A 20,129-nucleotide genomic window follows, 5' to 3' on the forward strand; every position below is an offset into this window, starting at 1 on the left:
AAAGTACCCATGGACTGGAGATGTGGAAATATGACCCCAATTCACAGAGAAGCATCAAAGGGGGATACAAATAATTGCAGACCTGTTAGTTTGACTTTTGTTCCAGGGAAAATAATGGTGTCACTGGTTAAAGAACCATTGCAGGATCTTCTAGACAAGACTTCAGTTATAGCTCGGACACAGCATTGTTTTGTTAAGGGGAAGTCTTGTTTGACCAATTTGATTGGATACTATGATGTAGACACAAAGGAACTGGATGCAAAGAATAACTTTGATATCATATATTTGGATCTTAGAAAGGCTTTTGATACTATTGCACATAGAAGACTGCTGCACAAATTGGAGCAGTGTGGCATTGGAGGCAAATTGCTGCTATGGATAAAGGGATGGTTGAGTGGGAGAAGACAAATAGTGGTAATCAATAGACACTGCTCTTCATGGACTAATGTTATTAGTGGAGTCGCTCAGGGTTCAGTGTTGGATCCATTGTTGTTTTCTGTAGTTATTAATGATATTGATGATGGCATATCAGGCTTAGTGTCCAAGTTTGCAGATGATATGAAGGTTGGCCGGGTTGTTAATGACAATATGCTGCTGCAACAGGATCTAGAAAAGTTGAGCAGATGGGCTGAGAGGTGGCAAATGAAGTTTAACATTGACAAATGTAAAGTACTGCATATGGGAAGTAGTAACCCCAGAGTAATGTATCAACTGTGTGGTACTACACTGACAGTGGTAGAGAATGAAAAGGACTTGGGGCTAATTGTACAGGCAGATACGAAGTTTTCTGAGCAGTGTAGACGGTCATGGAGAGTAGCTCATGGTGTCTTGTCAATGATATACAGGAATTTTTCTAGCAGGGATAAGGAGGTGATTATCCTCTTTTATAAGGCAATGGTTAGGCCACACCTTGAGTACTGTATACAGGTCTGGAGGCCTCATTTTAGCGAGGATGTAGTGCTGCTGGAGCGAGTGCAGAGAAGGGCAGCAAGATTAGTAAATGGAACAAAGGGTTGCTCTTATGAAGAAAGGCTTAAGTTTTGCAAATTAGTGTCTGGAGACTAGGCACCTGCGAGGTGATCTGATTGAGGTGTATAATGCCTTGAATGGTTTGAGCATGCTCAGTGCTGATGGGATCCTTTCTCTCGCTCAGAATAATTGCCTGAGAGGGCATAAATTCAAATTGAGAAAGACAGTTTTAGGATAGATGTACCGAAATTTGCCTTTAGTCAGCATGTGGTTGATTTTGCTGGAACAAACTTCCATCTGTCGTTGTAGAAGTAGATAGCTTAAATAGATTCAAGGCAGAACTAGACAAACATTTGGAGTGAGTGAATGGGTGAAATTAGAAGAATTTGTTTTTTTTTTTTTTAGCTGATGCTATATAAGCTTGGTTTCTTGCATAATGTGCCTTTACTGATGCTAATGATCTCTCCATTATTTACTATAAGTTGCCAATATCTTTTATTAAACAAGTGGCATTACTAAAAAGAAAATATGCCATTTCTATCTTACATCATGAATAGAAATCCAAGGTTTGATGGCTAATTTTCATCTGCAATCACTGTTGGTACCAAAGCATCATTAATGATGGAAATTGAATGCAAAGATGCATACAGCTTCCAAATTGTTTCAATGCCTGTTTTAAAATATAATCCTAATTCTACCATTGAAAAAAAAAAAATAACTTTAAATAATTGTATGAAAGTATATAAATAACTTCTTTATACATTTATTTCTAAATTTCAATTAATTTTTTTTAGGATTATAGTGGATTAAGACCCCAAGACCTGCAAGAGGCCAAGGATCAGTTGTTAGTGGAGACATCAGATATGCTGCACATACCACTGTTCACTGCAGAAGCTTTGCTGAGAAACCACGGTGTGTTATAAATATATAATAATCTTTAGGGCTCTGGACACTTAAAGGAATTTTCAATATTAGAAAATGCTAGCCACAGTAAAAATTCCATTCAGATGTAGGTTATTTATTTCTGTAATGCCTAGTATAGATTAATATCAATATTTTAAATTATCTAAATTAAAGCTAATTGTCACAATTTAAACTCAAAGCCATTTTAAATGATAGTAGCAAGATAGCCATGAGGCATAAGAAAAATTACTTTTTCTGGCCTCCTCCACAGCTTAGTTTGATGCACTTAATTTTTCTTTAAAAGCAAGAAAAAAGAGATATCAAGATTAAGCATTAAAAAAGAGAATGTTTTGAATGTTACAAAAAATTTCTTTCTTTCAATGATAAACATTTACATTATTAATATTCTTCAGTATAATCCCTTTCTGCAACCATACATATTTTCCATCATGCCTGCTAATGATAAAAGAATTTTTGGAAGTCTTCTTTTGTGAATTCTTTTAGATGTCTGCTATGTTTGATTGGATTTCTTGAATTAACTGAAATCATTTTCCTTTCATATCCTGTTTTAAATTTGGGAATAGCCAGTCTCAGGGTGCCAGATCAGTTGAATAAGGTGGGTAGAAATTACTTGAAATGAAATGAAAGGTGGGTCAAAAAAATTTTGACCAACAGAATCTTTACATAATCTGTCTAATAATAACTACAATCATATTCTACTTAGTATGACATGGTTATGATATTGGCTTTGTTATTTTCAGTACATACAACAAATGAGAAAAACAAATGGTCAATCACAGCAGCTTTCTATTAGACTGTCATGTAATGACAACCTAATGAAACATCTTTTGAGCATGCTTTGGCATACTTTGCATGCCATTTAAATATTATATTATATTGGCTTTGTTCTTTAAATTACTTATTGTGCTTAATTACCCATAACTGAGATTTTGTTTTATTTGAACTTTTTTAGTATTAAGTTGAAATGAATGCAATGCATGCTTTAGCTGTTACAGTTGTCAATAAAAATTCCAAAATTCAAATCTATTCAAATCAATGCTGCTAAATAATTCAAACTATTATTTAGAAGCATTGGAGCTTGTTGCTCATATCTGTGTTGTATATTTGCCTGTAGAAGTCTGTGTTCACAGGTCAGTTTGCATGTTGCTGTGCAAGCTGAAAAACCTGACATGAGTCACTAGGAAAAACCCTACTTCCTCCACTTGAGATGGGCTAATTAGAGGACTGTCAAGAGCTCCAGAGAGAGAACAAGATGGGCAGTATTTACTTTGAAGTAGTCAACAAATAAATATTCTTGACATTTTGTGTTTTAAAGATTATATAGGACCATTGGATATAATAGTTTGTATGGATAGATTAGTTTTTATACTATTTACAAGGCTTCAGAAAGATTTCAGGTACTTCCTTGCAGGAGGTCAAGTTCATTTGATATAATTTGGACTTTTAATATAGGCCTGAAAGTGAGTTTGAATTAGAATTTATATGTAGCCTCCTAGAATCTCTTATAAGCTGGACAATCATAATTCTAATTGTTATAATGTTATAATATTGATTTCAGAATCACTTTTGGACCTTGCCATTGGAGGGGAAGGTCTTTTCCCTTCCTAATGATTTTTGCATTTTAAAGTATCTGCACCCTCCTTATTCTCATGGCTTGGCTGAAAGTGACTGTTGTCTTTCTGGGCAAAGACATGGGGGGGAAGCACTTACATTCTGATGGTGAGTCTAAATATTGATTTAGACTCACCATCAGTTATGATTTCATACATTATTAATGCCTTTGTGGTATTTTAAATGCAGAATCATCATTGAACCCACTAAATGCATGTGACTAGTCAAACCTTTCAACATTAATTTGATATCATTCCATTTTGCATATTTTATTAAGTGTTTTTCTCGTAAGTTACTCTTGTGGTATTACTAATAATAGGAATGAAATGAAGAGAAATTTCAAATACGAATTTTCAAATGTATGTGATTTCAGAATTTAGATGAATTTTGTTTGTGTTTAATTCTTAACTGGTGAGGTGAAGTCCATACAAAAATTCTTCTAACTGTAAAAATGCATGACAGGTATAGCTCAAGCTCACTGTATTTCCAACTTGAACATAAACAAAGACCAATCCATTTGGGTGAGGAGGGAAATAAAAAAAAATATTCTTGCCTCACCAGTTAAGGAATTATAAAACTTAAGAGTTGTATAATAATTGGACAGAATGTAATTTTTTCCAAATTATTGTACAACTCTATGTTTTGTAATTTTGAACAAGATAATTTTCTGGGACAGATGAGTGGATTTTGGAATATGTTTAATATATATAAATTAAACTATACATAACTAAATAGAGATTTATTTGATCACATTTATTTATTGTTCTGCATGCTAAGCTTTAAATTCTTAATTTCTAATTCTATTTTTTATTACTTATTTCAAGAGTGGTCAAGAGAGAGTTTATTGGAAGCATGGGTGAAGGATCCAATAGTGTGTTGTCAAAAAGCTGGAGTACAGCCTCCCACAAGTGCTCTTCAGTATTGTACTCCTAAAAATGGTATTGGCTTGAAGGTAACATGTGAACAAGTTCAAGAAGAATATCAGAATGAAACTCTGAATAGTCCAGCTAAAACTTTAACACTAGAAATTGAAACTTTGGTAAGTAACATACTATTCAGGATATGTTATTATGGGACTGTATTGCCTAGTATGTAGTGAAGTAATTATAGTATTCAAGAAATTCCCCAGAAAAGCTTAGTTGACTGGAAAACTGAATACATCAGCTCTGTTAACTGTGGTTTTGGTTTTTTTTTTTTTTTTTTTTGTAGTTGTTGGCGCATCGGCTTCTGTGGCCATAGTGCATCTCCCAAGGTTTTTTTGCAGTACTCTGATCCAAGCCCGAGGTGGGATTCGAACCCGCGACCTTTGGGTTGCTAGGCAGGCACTTTACCCACCTGGCTAGCCCGGTCGGCATTAACTGTGGTAAATAAGAGTAAGAACAAATTTATGTATACTTGTTCTTACTGTTATTAATCATACTAATGCTAGGAGCATAGTAAATAAATTTGAGTCATGAGTAAATAAATATTGAGTCATGGTGTCACTCAAACATAGCAGATGCAGAATTTCAGTATTTCATATATATATATATATATATATATATATTTTTTTTTTTTTTTTATTATTATTTTTTTTTTTCATTTATTGAGTACAGCGGCCCCTAGCCAAAAAAAATCTGGCAAATGCACCATACATACAGAAATAGTATAGTACAGTACACAATTATTTACAATACAAATTTCACATTCACATTACAAGTCCACTTTTCTGTGCAATGGTCATCCCCTCAGCTACAGCAGAAACCGATGAAGAGACACTGTCCACAGATGAGCACAAGCATCACATCCTAGAGATTGATCATTGCCAGTATTCTCCAAAAGACGAAGAGTTCAACGAACAGCCATCTACCAGCAGCCAGATAGTTCAACAGAAGTTATTCATATTAACCAGCAAAACCAAGCTGGAAGAAGGTGTTATTGTAGGATCAAATCCAAGAAAAACAACTAAGGCTTCTTGCCAAATGCATTGGCAGGAGCAGAAGTGGACACCCACTCATTAAGGAAACAGAGTACCAATATCCTGTCCACCTCTGCAAAGAATTTTCTCTGTTCCTATATACAAATTAACATACTGTTCCATGTAAAGAAGAGGGTACAGTCCACCAATTCATCCATTATTCAACCTTAACTCTTCCAATTGCAAAAGTATATTCCTTCTCGCGAAAACTGAATTTGCAAAATTTTGAAAGACAATAAAATTTTCCCTCGTTTTAATAAGTAATGCTCAGTCCTATCCACCAGATGAATTACGATATCAACATTAATCAGTAAATCCAAATGCAAATCCGCATATTCCAAACAATTAAACACAACATGTTGCCATGTTTCCAGATCACCACACGTACAGTTGCATTTTGCTACGATTCCAAGACTATTCAGTTTAGCAAAAAATGATCCGTGACCTGTTAGTGAGAATGTACAACATAGATTTGGTACTAACCAGATTGGTTTAATATAATTCACACCATTAACATAAGGGGAAAATTTGAATGTTATTCTACCTTTTTCCCGAACAATTCCATCTGTTTTGCCATTTTTGTAAAAGGAGCTCCCAAATCCTCTTCTTTTCTTTTCTCAAGTCATTTAAAGTGTTAATTTCGATGCCCAACAACTCGGATTTTATACCTCTTCTCAAATAAAAGGATAGGCTTCTAAACACTAACTGCAAATCAAGTGGCATTTTGCCAGCTAACACTTGCAAAACTCCTGTGGAAACCATTCTGCAGGCCATCACCATTTTGAGTAACATAACTCGATGTATAGAATAGAGCTTTCTGGTGTGGCTTACTTTGATTGCATGGCCAACCTAGATTGATGCACCATACGTAACAATCGGCAGAAAAATGCAATCATAAATCAAATGGAGTGCTTTCTCCTTTATCCCCCATTCCACCCATGTTATTCTTGAAATCATTGCAATAAATTTCTTCACTTTCTCTGATATATAATTAATATGTGGGATAAAGTTCAAGCCACTAACAATACATATTCCCAAGTATTTAATCATTAACACCTTCTGTAAGGAAATACCATTCAACCTTATGAGTGGAGGTCTACTAATAGCCAATTTACCCTTCAACACATGATTTTAATTTTGGATGTAGAGATTGTCAATCTATGTAAATTACACTGTTTGCATAATTCTTTCAATATGCAATCAGACATTTAAAGCTCCTTTCTGGTGTCAGAATTTCAGTATGGGGGCAGACAGCACAGGAGTAATGGGATGGAAGGAGTTATTAGTAGTGATAATTGATGCAAGAAAGCAAGCATATAGAGCATCAGCCAAAAAATAAAAACTAAAAACTATCCATCTTACCCCTCCATCCCTTCCAAGAGTTGTCTAGTTTTCCTTTAATTTATTCAAATTACCACTTACACAACAACAGAGAGTAATAGTAATAATTATTGTACTTGTCATATAGTGCAAGAAAGCCACAGGCCTAAACTTGGCCAAAAAAAAAAACCAAGTAGATAAGAAAAAAAAAATATGGGCTTTCCTCTTTACATAGATAACTGTCCAGCTGACCTTTGAATTTATTCAAACTGTCAGTCTCAACTAACCCTCCCCCAATCTAGCAATCTAGTCTAAACACCTCTTCCCCCTGTAATTTTAATTTATGGACTAACCCCTCCCAGAGCCTTTTAAACCTCAAACAGGTCACCTCCAAGGTGCCTGTTTGCCAAGCTCAACTATATGAGGTGGAAAGACTCCAGTAGCCCACATAATAGGAGTCTTTCTTACATTGCCGTTTTTCAGATCTCACCATGTGAGTTGCTCATCTTTGGACCCTTTCAAGATGCTCAATGTCTTTTTTCAGATGATCTCCATAATTGAACACAGTATAAACTACCCACTTCCACAACAACAAATCAAAGTTTGTTCCAACAATCAACCATCCACTGGATGAAGGCAAACTTTTGCACATCTGTTCTGCAACCATCCTTTCCCAGTTTGGATTTATGCTTCCTTGTGTGTAGGTTCAGCAAGAGGAAGAATGCCATTAAGGCCTTGAATGGATTGAGCCTTAAACATCTCAATTACTCAATCAGATCTCCTCATAGGCAAGCATATACAGTGTCAGCCAAAAAATGGCTGATGCTCTATATGCTGAAATTTGACCAGTCTTTTTTTTTTATCAAGAACTTTTGTTCTCTTCATCAACTTCATTGCCCTTCTTTGTTAAGAAACATATTAAATCTAAGGCAGGGCATCCAGTCAACATGGGAAGCCAGTGCAATGTTGAGTGAATTTGGTATGCCAGGGAAAACAAAATGAGGATAGAACTATATTATAGGCCTAATGACTGTGCTAAGTATAACAAACAGTTATACAGAGAAATAGAGTGGGCCAGTAAATCAGAATATGTTATTATGGTGGATTTTAATTTTCCAGATATTTACTGGAACTTGTGGGTTGGTCACACACACACACACACACACACACACACACACACACACACACACACACACACACACACACACACACACACACACACACACACACACACACACTAGCAAGACTTTTCTGGATGACTGTTTTCTACAGGAACATGTTATAGAGGCAACAAGAGGAAGCAATACTCTTGATCTGGTTATCAGCAGTGATTCTTCATGCATTAAGAATCTGCAGGTAAGACCCACTAGGTGGTAGTGATCATAGTGTATGGATGTGGGATTTACTTAAAGACATAAATACTATCAAGGATAAAGGGAAGAGCTTTTGTTTTTGTAAGGATGACTATAGTGTTCTGAGATAATTTTTAAATTCTGTGCAGTGGGACAATGTTACCAACAGCAAATTCTAAATGGAAAGCATTTGAGGAAATAACCATAAAAGCTATTTGGCTTTTCATACCATCTAAGAAACACTATTCAAGGCTTAGACTTTAATAGATGTCAGATGAACTAATGAGACTTGTGGCAGAGAAAAAGAAATGCATGGATGAATATAAATTATCAGGTGATACAGAGGCCTATGATAGATATAAACTAGTCTGTAATCAAGTCACAAAGAAGGTTAGGCAAGCTATGGCAGATTATGAGAAATCTTTGGAAAATAATGTAAATCCTGTAGACTGGAGATGTGCATATGTATCCCCAATTCACAAAGGGTATTAATAGGATCTTAACTTCTGTTCCTGGGAAAATAATGGAGTCACTTGTTAAAGAAGTATTTCAAGACTATCTAGACAGGAATGCAATTATGTTGCAGTCACATTGATTTCTTAAGAAGCAGTCATGGCTGAACAGTCTGATTGGATACCATGATGCAGTAACAAAGGAACTGGTATGCAAAAAAATAATTTTGATAATCATATACTTGGATTTCAGGAAAGCTTTTGATACTTTTGTTGCATATAAAAGGCTGCTACACAGATTGAAGCAGTGTGGTATAATGGGCAAGTTACTGCTATGGATAAAGGGATGGTTGAGTAGGAGGAGACTTAGGGTGCTTATTAATGAAAACTGCTCTTTGTGGACAAATATTATTAGTGTTCCTCATGGTTTAGTGCTTGGACCATTGTTGTTTTCTGTATTAATGATAATGATGAAGGTATATCAAGCTTAATGTCTGAGTTTGCAGATGTTACAAAGGTTGGTAGGGTGGTTAATGACAGTAATTAAGGTAAAATACTGCAACAAGATCAATAAAAATTAGGTAGATGGGCTGAGAGCCTTGTCAATCAATTCAGCCCTGGAAGTTGAAATTTGTCATTGATAAATGCATTGTACTGCATATGGTTATCAATAATCCCAGATTATCATCCCAACTTTGTGATACTAACATCTCACCATAGCGGAAAAGGACTTGGGGGTAATTGTGCAGTCAGATATGAATTTTTCTGAGCAGTGCAGACAGTCTGAAAGAGTAGTTAATGGTGCCTTGTCAGTGATATCCAGGAAATTTTCTAGCAGGGATAAGGAGATGATTATCTCCTCGTATAAGGCAATTGGTCAGGCCACATCTTGATTACTGTATACCGGTCTGGAGACCACATTTTAGGAAGGATGTAGAGCTGCTGGAACGAGTTCAGAGAAGGGCAACAAGATTGCTGAAGGGAACAAAGTAGTGGCCTTGCCAAGTAAGGCTTCAGTTCTGCAAATTGCAGCATCTGTAGAATAGGCACCTGTGAAGAGATTTGATTGAGATGTTTTAGGCTTTGATTATTTTAATAGCCTAATGTTGATGGCATTCTTCCTTTTGCTCAGACTACACACTTCAGGCAGGCATAATTTCAGATTGAGGAAGGATGGTTGCAGGATTGATGTTTGGATGTTTGCTTCAGCTAGCAAGTAGTTCATTGCTGGAACAAACTTCCATCTGTTGTTCCGGTGCCTCCGTAGCCAGGTGGGAAGGAGCAGCAGTGCGTAGCACACGCTTCTTGATTAGACCGAGGTTCGAGCCCATCACCACCAAATACGGAGGATGCGGAAAGGTCAGGGAATGACCACCGCATATCCCGGAGCAATATGGCCTTAGTTGCTAATGCTCCTAAAAACCAAATAACAACAACATCCATCTGTTGTTGGGTAGTTTCAATAAGGAAGGACTAGACAAATTACTGGAGAGAATGGACAGGTGATGTGGGAATTTTTTTTTGGCTGATGCTTTATAAGCTTTTTCTTGCACCATTTACTAATACTAATTCTTAAAGGCCTCCAAGTCCAGTGGATGTACAATTGTAGTTAGGTAATCTGAGTCAAGGTGATTAGTGCTTTTGCCTATAAGTTATTTAGGGTTTTTCTGTTAGCATAATATGCTAATTGACCCCTGATCATAATTATACATAAATAATACACAATAAACCACATGAACTGATGTACTGTGACCAAAGTATTTTGCACCCTCAAAAAAATAGAATCCAACTTGATACCCTGATTATTTCAGAAAGGGCATACATAGATTGTGAGCTATATTTTGAACAGTTTGATGAGAGCAGTTTTAGAACAATGCAGTAGTTTATAAATTAATAAAGAGTCATTTCATTAAATTAATGAAGTCATTTTAAACTATCGCATCTTTGAGTTAGGACTATGCTGATAACTAGGTGGATGAAGTAACCACCTCACTTGTGAAAGGTATTAAATGTTAATCCTTTTCTTTATACATATATCCTGTTTCAAACAGTTAGATTTATGGCTGTTTGTTAATAAATGGCCATGAAGTTTTAAATGGTAAAAAATAATTTAAAAAATTAAGAATATTAAGGTACATAATGTTTATTATTAATTTTATTATTTTTTTCATTCAGAACTTTATACCCATTTTTTTAAAATTAAAACATGGCGTAGTAACTGTTCAGAATTAGATACATTTCTGCCTTTTACCTTTTTTTTCCCCCCTTATTTTCGATCCTGAAAAATATGTCTCAGAATTTTTTGTGTATACTTTTAAAACAATCTGAATACACATACCCTGTATTATAAGAGAATCCTAATCCAAACTTATGAATATGTACCTAATAGGTAGTTGTCTGCTTATTCTTATTTATGTTATTTTTTTTTTATCATTCAGATCTCCATCCATTCCAATTTTTTAAAATTAAAACATAGTTCTGTAGCCATTCAGATTTGGATACCCTTTTGCCTTTCTTTTTATTTTTTTACTTATTTTGTATCCTAGAATATGTCCAAGTATTTTTTTTACATACTTTCAAAACAATCTGGATAGGAGGGAATATATTATGAGAGCCTTGTCAATCAATTCGGCCCTGGAGAGATTGTGCCGGACTCATTGGGTAGAATTTTTCTCAGCATGGTCTGTGCTTGTTAACAGGAGAAATTGCTTCTACAGTGATGGGATACACTTAAATAGAAAGGGTGCAAGAATATTTGCTGATGCAATCAAGGCAATGTTAGGTGGGTCGAAAAACTGCTAGCTTCGGGGGGCATTCTCAGACTAATAAGGTAACAGTAGCTGCAGGCAGAGGTGGAAATGATTCTTGCATTGCTTCTATTGGAATGAGCAGAAAGCCAGTTGCTGGGGATTTCAGGAACTGCTGGGGGTCATAAAACAAGTAAATACATGGGCTGTTAGAGTTACTAAGAGTAAGAACAGGTGCATATGTATATACTTGCATGTACACCAATGTTAGAAGTATAGTAAACAAATTTGATGAATTTGAAGTGCCGGTTAAGACATCCAAGGCGGATATTGTTGGGATATCAGAGACGTGGTGCCACTCAAATATAAGGGATGCAGAATTGGAATTTGGGGAGTACATTGTGTACAGAAAGGATAGACAGGATAGGAAGGGAGGAGGGGTTATGCTGTTAGTTAAGAAACACATACTTTCTAAGAAAGTGCATCTAGTTGATATAAATGGACAGTGCGATGTTGAGTCAGTTTGGTGTGACATAAGCACTGGGAAAGCAAAACTGAGGGTAGGAGTTTGTTATAGGCCTAATGATTCTGATGAGTACAATAAACAATTATACAGAGAAATAGTGGGCCAGTAAATCAGAGTGTCTTATAATGGGAATTTTAACTTCACAGATATCGACTGGAATTTGTGGGTTGGTCACTTGCACACTGATGCTATCGGTGGTATCCAAGTATATGATATCATATACTTGGATTTCAGGAAAGCTTTTGATACTGTTGCACATGTACATATTGGAGCAGTATGGCATTAAGGGCAAGTTGCTACAATGGATAAAAGGTTGGTTGAGTGGGAGAAGACAGTGGTGGTCAGTGGATACTGCTCTACATGGACTAAAGTTATTAGTGGTGTCTCTCAGGGTTCGGTGTTGGGTCCATTCTTGTTTTGTATATTTATCAATGATATTAATGAAGGTATATCAAGCTTAATGTCAAAGTTTGCAGATGATACAAAGGTTAGCAGGGTTGTTAATAACAGTAATGACGGTATGCTGCTGTAACAGGATCTGAAAAAGTTGGGTAAATGGGCAGAAGTGGCAACTGAAGTTTAACATTGACAAATGCAAAGTACTGCATATGGGTAGCAGTAACCCCAGAGAAATGTACCAATTATGTGGTGTTACACTCATGGTAGTGGAGAATGAAAGAGACTTTGGGGTAATTGTGCAGTGAGATATGAAGTTTTCTGAGTAGTGCAGACAGGCTGCCAGAGTAGGTTACAAGGTCTTGTCAATGATATACAGGAATTTTGCAAGAAGGGATAAGGAGGTGATTATCCCCTTGTATAAGGCAATGGTCAATCCACAATTTGAGTACTGCATACAGGTCTGGAAGCCTCATTTTAGGAAGAATGTAGAGTTGCTAGTGAAGGGAACAAAGGGGTCCTCTTATGAAGAAAGGCTTAAGTACTGCAAATTGCAGCTTCTGGAAACTAGGCACCTGCGAGGCAATCTGATTGAGGTCTATAAGACCTTGAATGGATTGAGCAGGGTTAATGCTGATGGGATTCTTCCTTTTGCTCAGATTACAACCTGAGGGGGCACAGAATCAAACTGAGGAAAGACAGTTGTAGAATAGATGTGCAGAAGTTTGCCTTAGCCAGCGGGTAGTTGATTGTTGGAACAAACTTCCATCTGTCATTGTGAAAGTTGATAGCGTAAATAAATTCAAGGCAGAACTAGAACTAGACAAACATTTGGAATGAATGGATCAATGAAATGGGAAGATTTCCCCCCCCCCTTCGGTTGATGCTGTATATATAAGCTTGGTTTCTTGCATCAGGTGCCTCTGCTAATGCTAATCTGTATATACTTACCCTGTATTATAAGAAAATCCTAACTTAAACTTATAGATATGAAATGCATAGGATAATAAAATCTTTAAATTGTGAAAATAAATCTTAAAAATTAAACATTTAAAATATTCAAAAAGCTCCAAAGCTTCAGGGTGACTGAAGTTTTAGAGATTTTTTAATCATCTTTCAGAAAGTGGTAAGTATGAAAGTTAAGTGTGATATGTTACTGCTGGGTATAAAAAGAGAAAGAGAAAAAGGGGGCAAGTAAAGGAAGAGAGAGACAGAAAGTTAGATAAAAAAATTAATGGCATTAATAAATTAAAATTTGTTTTTGAATTTATGATAATTCTAATTCTTTCTTTCTTATAATTTCTTCTAATTCTTTTTTCTTCTTTTCTTTTTCAACTCCTTCCCTCTCTTCTCAATTTTTTTTTTTCTAGCTGTAATATAATCTCTGTCCACTTATAATATTTTATACTTTATATTATTTTTCTGTGTATATACTTTATTTTAAAATTTATATTTTACCACTTCCTGAAAGAAGATGTTTGAAAAGCCCCATTAAGCTTTGAAGAGTTTGACTATTGTTATATACATATATGCAATTACATTCTTTTGTTTTAAATGTGTTCATTTTTAAGGATTTATGCTCATAGTTTAAAAGTTTTATTATTCTATGAGTTTTGTGATTAACAATACCAGGTTGGATTTTATTACAGCAGATTAAAAGGCATTAAAATATATTGTGTGAAGAACATTAATCATGTTATGCAGAAGTAGGTGGTTTAAAATAAAACACAAGGCTGATGTAGAGAATCCTGATATTTCAGAAGCTGCCATGCTCTCTTCTTCTTCTGATGCTGCATTATATTAGAGGGATGTTAATAAATAAGTTAATATATAAAGATTGTTTTTTTGTTTTTTTTTTATTTATTTATGTATATCTGTACTGCATAAATAACTGCTGTGGTTTAATGTGGCAAATTGGGAGTATATAATTTGTATCTTTATAATTTGTAATAAAATAGAAATTGAAGAAATTTCATAATAAATATAATACAAGAAGTTCTTTATTTAATACATCTAAAATCATCTTATCGGATCTGAAACACTTGGGGCAGGCAGTTGTATTAAAAAACTCCAACACTTTCAGGCTCAGGCTAGATGATTTTAGATGTATGAAATTTAAAACTTCTTGTACTATATTTATTATGAGATTTCCTCTATTCTGCTTTAATTTATATAATCACTTTAAACTACAGTAGTTGCTTACATATTAGTATCATTATTGACAAACGGTATAAGGAAGCAAGTTTATACAGCAATCAAAAAGAAGAAAAATTTCCCACATCACCTGTCCAACTCCTCAAATAATTTGTATAGTTCCTCCTTAAATTTATTCAAACTACTGACTACCACAGTTCCTGATGGAAGTTTGTTCCAACAATCAACTATCTGAGATGAAAACAAATTTCCTCACATCTTGAGTACTGCTTACAGGTCTGGAGGCCTCATTTTAGGAAGGATATAGAGTTGCTTTAGCAAGTACAGAGAAAGGCAACAAGATTAGTGAGAGGAACGAAGGGGTCCTCTTACCAAGAAAGGCTTAAGTTCTGCAAATTGCAGCATCTGGAGACTAGGCACCTGCTAGTTGATCTGATTGAGGTGTATAAGGGCTTGAATGGGTTGAGCAGGCTCAATTCTGATGGGATTATTCCTCTTGCTCAGCTTACAAACCTGATGGGGAGCATAAATTCAAATTGAGTAAAGTCAGTTGTAGAATAAATGTGCAGAAATTTGCTTTTAGCCAGCAAGTAGTTGATTGCTGTAACAAACTTCCATCTGTTGTTATGGAAGTTAATAGCCTAAATAAATTCAAGGAGGAACTGGACAAACTTTTAGAAGGAATGAATGTGTGAAATGTTTTTTTTTTTTGGACTGATGCTACATAAGCTTGCTTTCTTGCATCACATGCCTCTACTACAGGGGTTAACCCTTTGCTTTAAGTGAGCAAGATTTGGAGCTTACAATATGCGCAAGCACCATATACTAAAATATAAATTTTTTTGCTTAAAGATTAGAAATGCATTTTTTAATTAATTTTTTAGCTGTATTATACGTGTACAAGAATTATATTTTTCAATTAATTTTTGGGTGCTAATATTTATTACCTTACTTTAAAGAGATGATGCCAAACCATTGAAATTAGTTTCTCCATTATGAAGAGATTTTATTCCAAATGTGATGTCAACAATCTTGTCCTTTTTTAGGGTTCATAGTCTAACGAAGGACTGTTATAATGTCATTTGATTGTCTGTCTGTCACAGCATTGTATCTCTGGAACCACTCAACCTATTAATGAAGTTTTGCATTGGTTTGTACATCATGTGGGCCAACATAACACCATATTGATCGTTGTTGACAAAAATTTGTCTGAGAAATGGGGGATAAATTGTGGGGGAACAAAAAATGTTGTCGACAACCTATAGCCTATTATACACCATTGGAAAGAGCTCAACGAGTAGGTTTAAAATATAATTTTAAAATTAAAAATGGGGGCGCCTGACAGGAAAATGTGAGTAATTTTTGTTCCCCCCCCCCTCTATTTCCATCGCTAATGGAGCTATCACATTAGCTATGCGTTATTCGGTGCTTATCAAGGAAAAACTATTCCGATTGAAATCTATCATTTGCTTTTTGTGTTAAAATTAAAAAGCCAATTTTTATTGCACTTCAATAGTGCTTCTTTGTACTAGGTAGCATTAGCATTAGCATTAGTAGAGGCATTTGATGCAAGAAAGCAAGCTTATGCAGCATCAGCCAAAAAAAAAAAAAAACAGTAACATAAATAAATAAAAATAACCACTTCCACTTCACCCCTCTGTTCGTTCGAAATACCTGTCCAGCTGAGCCTTAAACTTATTTAGGCTATCAACTTCCACGACAAGGGATGGAAGTCTGTTCCACCTACCAACCACCCGCTGGCTAAAGGCAAATTTCTGCACATCTATCCTACATCTGTCTTTCCTCAATTTGAATTTATGCCCTCTCAGGTGATTATTCTGAGCAAGAGGAAGAATCCCATCAGCATTGAGCATGCTCAAACCATTCAAGGCTTTGTACACCTCTATCAGATCACCTCGCTGGTGCCTAGTTTCCAGACACTGTAATTCGCAAAACTTAAGCCTTTCTTCGTAAGAGCACCCCTTTGTCCCATTCACCAATCTAGTTGCCCTTCTCTGTACTCGTTCCAGCAGCTCTACATCCTTCTTGAAATGAGGCCTCTAGGCCTGTATACAGTACTCTAGGTGTGGCCTGATCATTGCCTTATACAAGGGAATAATCACCTCCTTATCCCTGCTAGAAAAATTCCTATATATCATTGACAATACACCATGAGCTACTCTTGCAGTCCGTCTGCACTGCTCAGAGAACTTCATATCTGCCTGCACAACCACCCCCAGGTCCCTTTCATTCTCTACCACTGTCAGTGTAGTACCACAGAGTTGATACGTTGCTCTGGGGTTGCTGTTTCCCATATGTAGTACTTTACATTTGTCAATGTTAAACTTCATTTGCCACCTCGAAGCCCATCTGCTCAACCTTTCCAAATCCTGTTGCAGCAGCATAGTGTCAGTAGTGTCCTTGACAACCCTGCCAACCTTCGTATCGTCTGCAAACTTGGACATTAAGCCTGATATACCATCATCAATATCATTTATAAATACAGATGACTCTCTCCCTTTGGTGACAAAAAGGTTGCTAAGTAGTTAGCAACCTTTTTTGTCACCAAAGCCAGTTAGTTAATAATTCTATAAAGGTCATTTATAAATTTTGCGGTGAGAAGTATTTTTTAACAATTTTCAAAACTGGAGTTATCCCGGCAAGGAGGTACTCAGAAAGCCAGTGTTGAGGTGGCAGTGGTGGGGAGGAACCTACGCAGAGCCTTGCACGGCCCTCACCTGACTGTCGCTTCTCCCTCAAGACTTTAATCACTTCTCCAGGAAGAAGTTGGAGTCACTTCTCCCACTCTTATCATTCACAACAACTGAGGAACTAACGAAAACGTTAGTTTTCGTTAGTTCCTCAGTTTTAGGCCAAGCTGGGGTACTAGAAACTTTTTTTCAGTTACCATAAAGCTCTCTATTTGAGATACTACACTAACGATCGTTTGTGACTACGCACCTTCATCCTGAGTGCCCAGCACTCAGTAGTTGACCGATTTATTTGTTTTTGATATCGTTCATTAATGAAAAAGCACTTTCACACGTGTATGTAGATCCAAACATAGAAAGTACTTTGAACACTTCTCTTTGTAATAAAGAAAATTTTTTGCAGTCGGAAGAACCCCAGCATTTTAATATATTTTTGTGTTGGAAAAGACATTTCAAAGCTAAAGGCAACTGCATATCAACAAGTTCTAACTCGCCAGCTGCTACTTCATTTTGATAGAAAATTTGTTCCAAATTACTGATTTCAAAATTTTTGTAATTTATCTTTAATTCAAATTTTGGGAGGTGCTCTTTCAAGTATTCAAATCTTTCTTGGAATTGGTCACTGAGGTATTTGACTACATTCATTACAAATGATGGGTACTCCCCAGCAGTTTCCTCCAGACATTCTTTAAGAGTAGGAAAATGAAGCAAATTTCCTTTTAAAACTTGATTCTGGAACACCTGAAGTTTTTTTCTCAAATGCGGTAATCTCCTTGTATAAAACTGCCTCAGATTTAACTCATTTAAATGGCTGAAGATGTCAGCCATGAATGAAAGTAATCTTGAAATCTTCAGTAAAAATTTCATTAAAAAGTTTTTTTTTTTTATTGTTTTCTATTAGAAAAGCTTTTACTTCTTCAAAGACCTCCCAAATTCTGGAGAGCGCCTTTCCACGACTGAGCCAACGAACCTCTGTATGGGTAATAAGATCAGAATGCGGTGCGTAAAGATCTTCCAAAAATATTCTTAGTCTCTTATTTAGGGATTTAGCAATAAAATGGTTGATGACTTTAACAATTACTTCGAGACATCCTATAATTTTGTTTTTTATTTTCATTCATGAACACAAGGCCTCAGTATGAATCAAACAGCGATAATGCACAAAATTAGGCATCATTTCATCTCTGTTAAGATAAGCAATAAGGCCTTTGTTTTTACCTATCATGGAAGGCGCACCGTCGTTAACAATTGATACAAATTTACTCAGATCAATTTTGTGCACTGTAAGGAATTTTGTAAGTGTGTCATATACATCTTTTCCAGTTGTATGACCAGTAAGCAGCAAAATAGCCAAAAAATCTTCTTCACAGTTGCCATCATGTTGAATCAAACGAACAAAGCACATGAGTTGCAATATGCCCGAAACATCAGTCGACTCATCAAGAGCCAGTGAAAAAAATACAGAACTTTCCATTCTACCAAATAATTCATTAAATATTACAGTGCCATTTTATGAACTCGATTTGAAACTGTATGATTACTCAAAGAAATATTTTTGGTGGAGCTAATCAAGATAGCTTTCTGTTTTTCTGGTAAGATGCTAACAAGCACTTCTAATGATGACACTACACATTTTTTTATTATTTTACCACTAGTGTAAGGCAATGAATTCTTTGCAATTATACATGGTAAAATAAATGAAACATCATTTGCTTTTATTAGCTTGGCCTAAATTTTAAATATTTTTCTATCTTTCAAATTTCTTTTTTACTTCTTGAAGTTTAGCTTTTCTAATATCACTAAATTTGGGAAAAGCTTCATGAAAATTCCTATGGCATGTTGGGTAATGGCTTTCATAATTCAACTTCTGATAGCCTGACATAATAAGCAAATTACACCAGTTCCACTACTATTATTTGTTACCAAATAATCATATTCCCAAGGAGACTGAAATGCATACATTTTAATTTTTTGTTTCTTTGCATTTGAAACGTGCAAGTCTAAATCAGATGACTGCGAAGGTAGTGTTAATGCATAATTTTTTTCATCATGTTCGTTTCGGTTTCTTTTTAAAAACTTATCAATTTTGAAAGGGTTTGGTAACTTTAGTTAAAGTTTGGTAACTTTAACTAAAGTTGCCAAACTTTTCAAACTATAACCTTTCATCACCTTAAAGTCAGCACTATACATATACGGTACCTATCGCAGCAGTGCAACTGAGCGAAACTCAGCAGTAACTTGTTAAAACCAGAAATGGAGAATCACATGAGGCAGTATCCTCAGTCTGTAGTGACACTATGGCAACAATGATTGTACTCTCAACAAAGTATTTTGTAAAAATTTTTGTTACTAAATAAAAGTCAAATTAACAATAATTAATAAGAAAAAATTTTAAGATACCGTCAAAGTGTCAAACCTTGACCTTGTTTGAGATTAAAGCCTCACGAAATATATAATTTTCCTCCAATCACTAACGAAAGAAAGGATTTTATAGTGAAGATTGGCATGGATTTTTGTAGAATATCACAGAAAGTTGGAGAAATAGAAAGCACTTTTTTAAATACAAAGATTTATATATAAATTTTTTAGCTTAAGCGAAGGTGCTCACAAGCACCCATTTTAGGATCAGTCGCAAGCAAAATTTATTTTTTAAAGAGCACAGTGGTGCTTGCGAGCACCAGGTTAAGAACCCCTGCTCTACTACATCTATCCTGCACCCATCCTTCCTCAGTTCAAATTTATTCTCCCTCTTGCATTTTCTGGAAAGAGGAAGGATGTCATCAACATTCAGCTTACTCAATCCATTCAGAGCCTTAAAGACATCAATCAGATCTCCTCACAGGTGTCTAGTTTCCAGATGCTGCAATTTTCAAAACTAAAGTCTTTCTTGGTAAGAGTACCCTTTTGTTCTCCCCTCTTTTATATTTTATATATTTTAATTTTACTCAATATATTTTAATAGCAAAATTTTGTTTGTAATAAGTAAAATAATTGCAAGTTTCACAAAAAA

At 35.4% G+C, this 20,129-nt stretch overlaps 1 protein-coding gene across 1 annotated transcript in view; it reads left to right on the forward strand.

Annotated features, from left to right (window-relative positions):
• LOC150091738 (ankyrin repeat and IBR domain-containing protein 1-like) overlaps window positions 1-20,129 on the forward strand; it is a 228,181-nt gene that overhangs the window by 63,603 nt on the left and 144,449 nt on the right. Inside the window, exons 6-7 of the mRNA XM_090369550.1 lie at window positions 1,764-1,881; window positions 4,329-4,543. Of these exons, the coding sequence (XP_090225676.1) occupies window positions 1,764-1,881; window positions 4,329-4,543 (333 nt within the window). The remainder of the gene's footprint in view (window positions 1-1,763; window positions 1,882-4,328; window positions 4,544-20,129) is intronic.

This window comes from Mastigoproctus giganteus, chromosome 1 (assembly GCF_048544385.1).
Source record: "Mastigoproctus giganteus isolate SK-2022 chromosome 1, ASM4854438v1, whole genome shotgun sequence".
Taxonomy (NCBI): Eukaryota; Metazoa; Arthropoda; class Arachnida; order Uropygi; family Thelyphonidae; genus Mastigoproctus; species Mastigoproctus giganteus.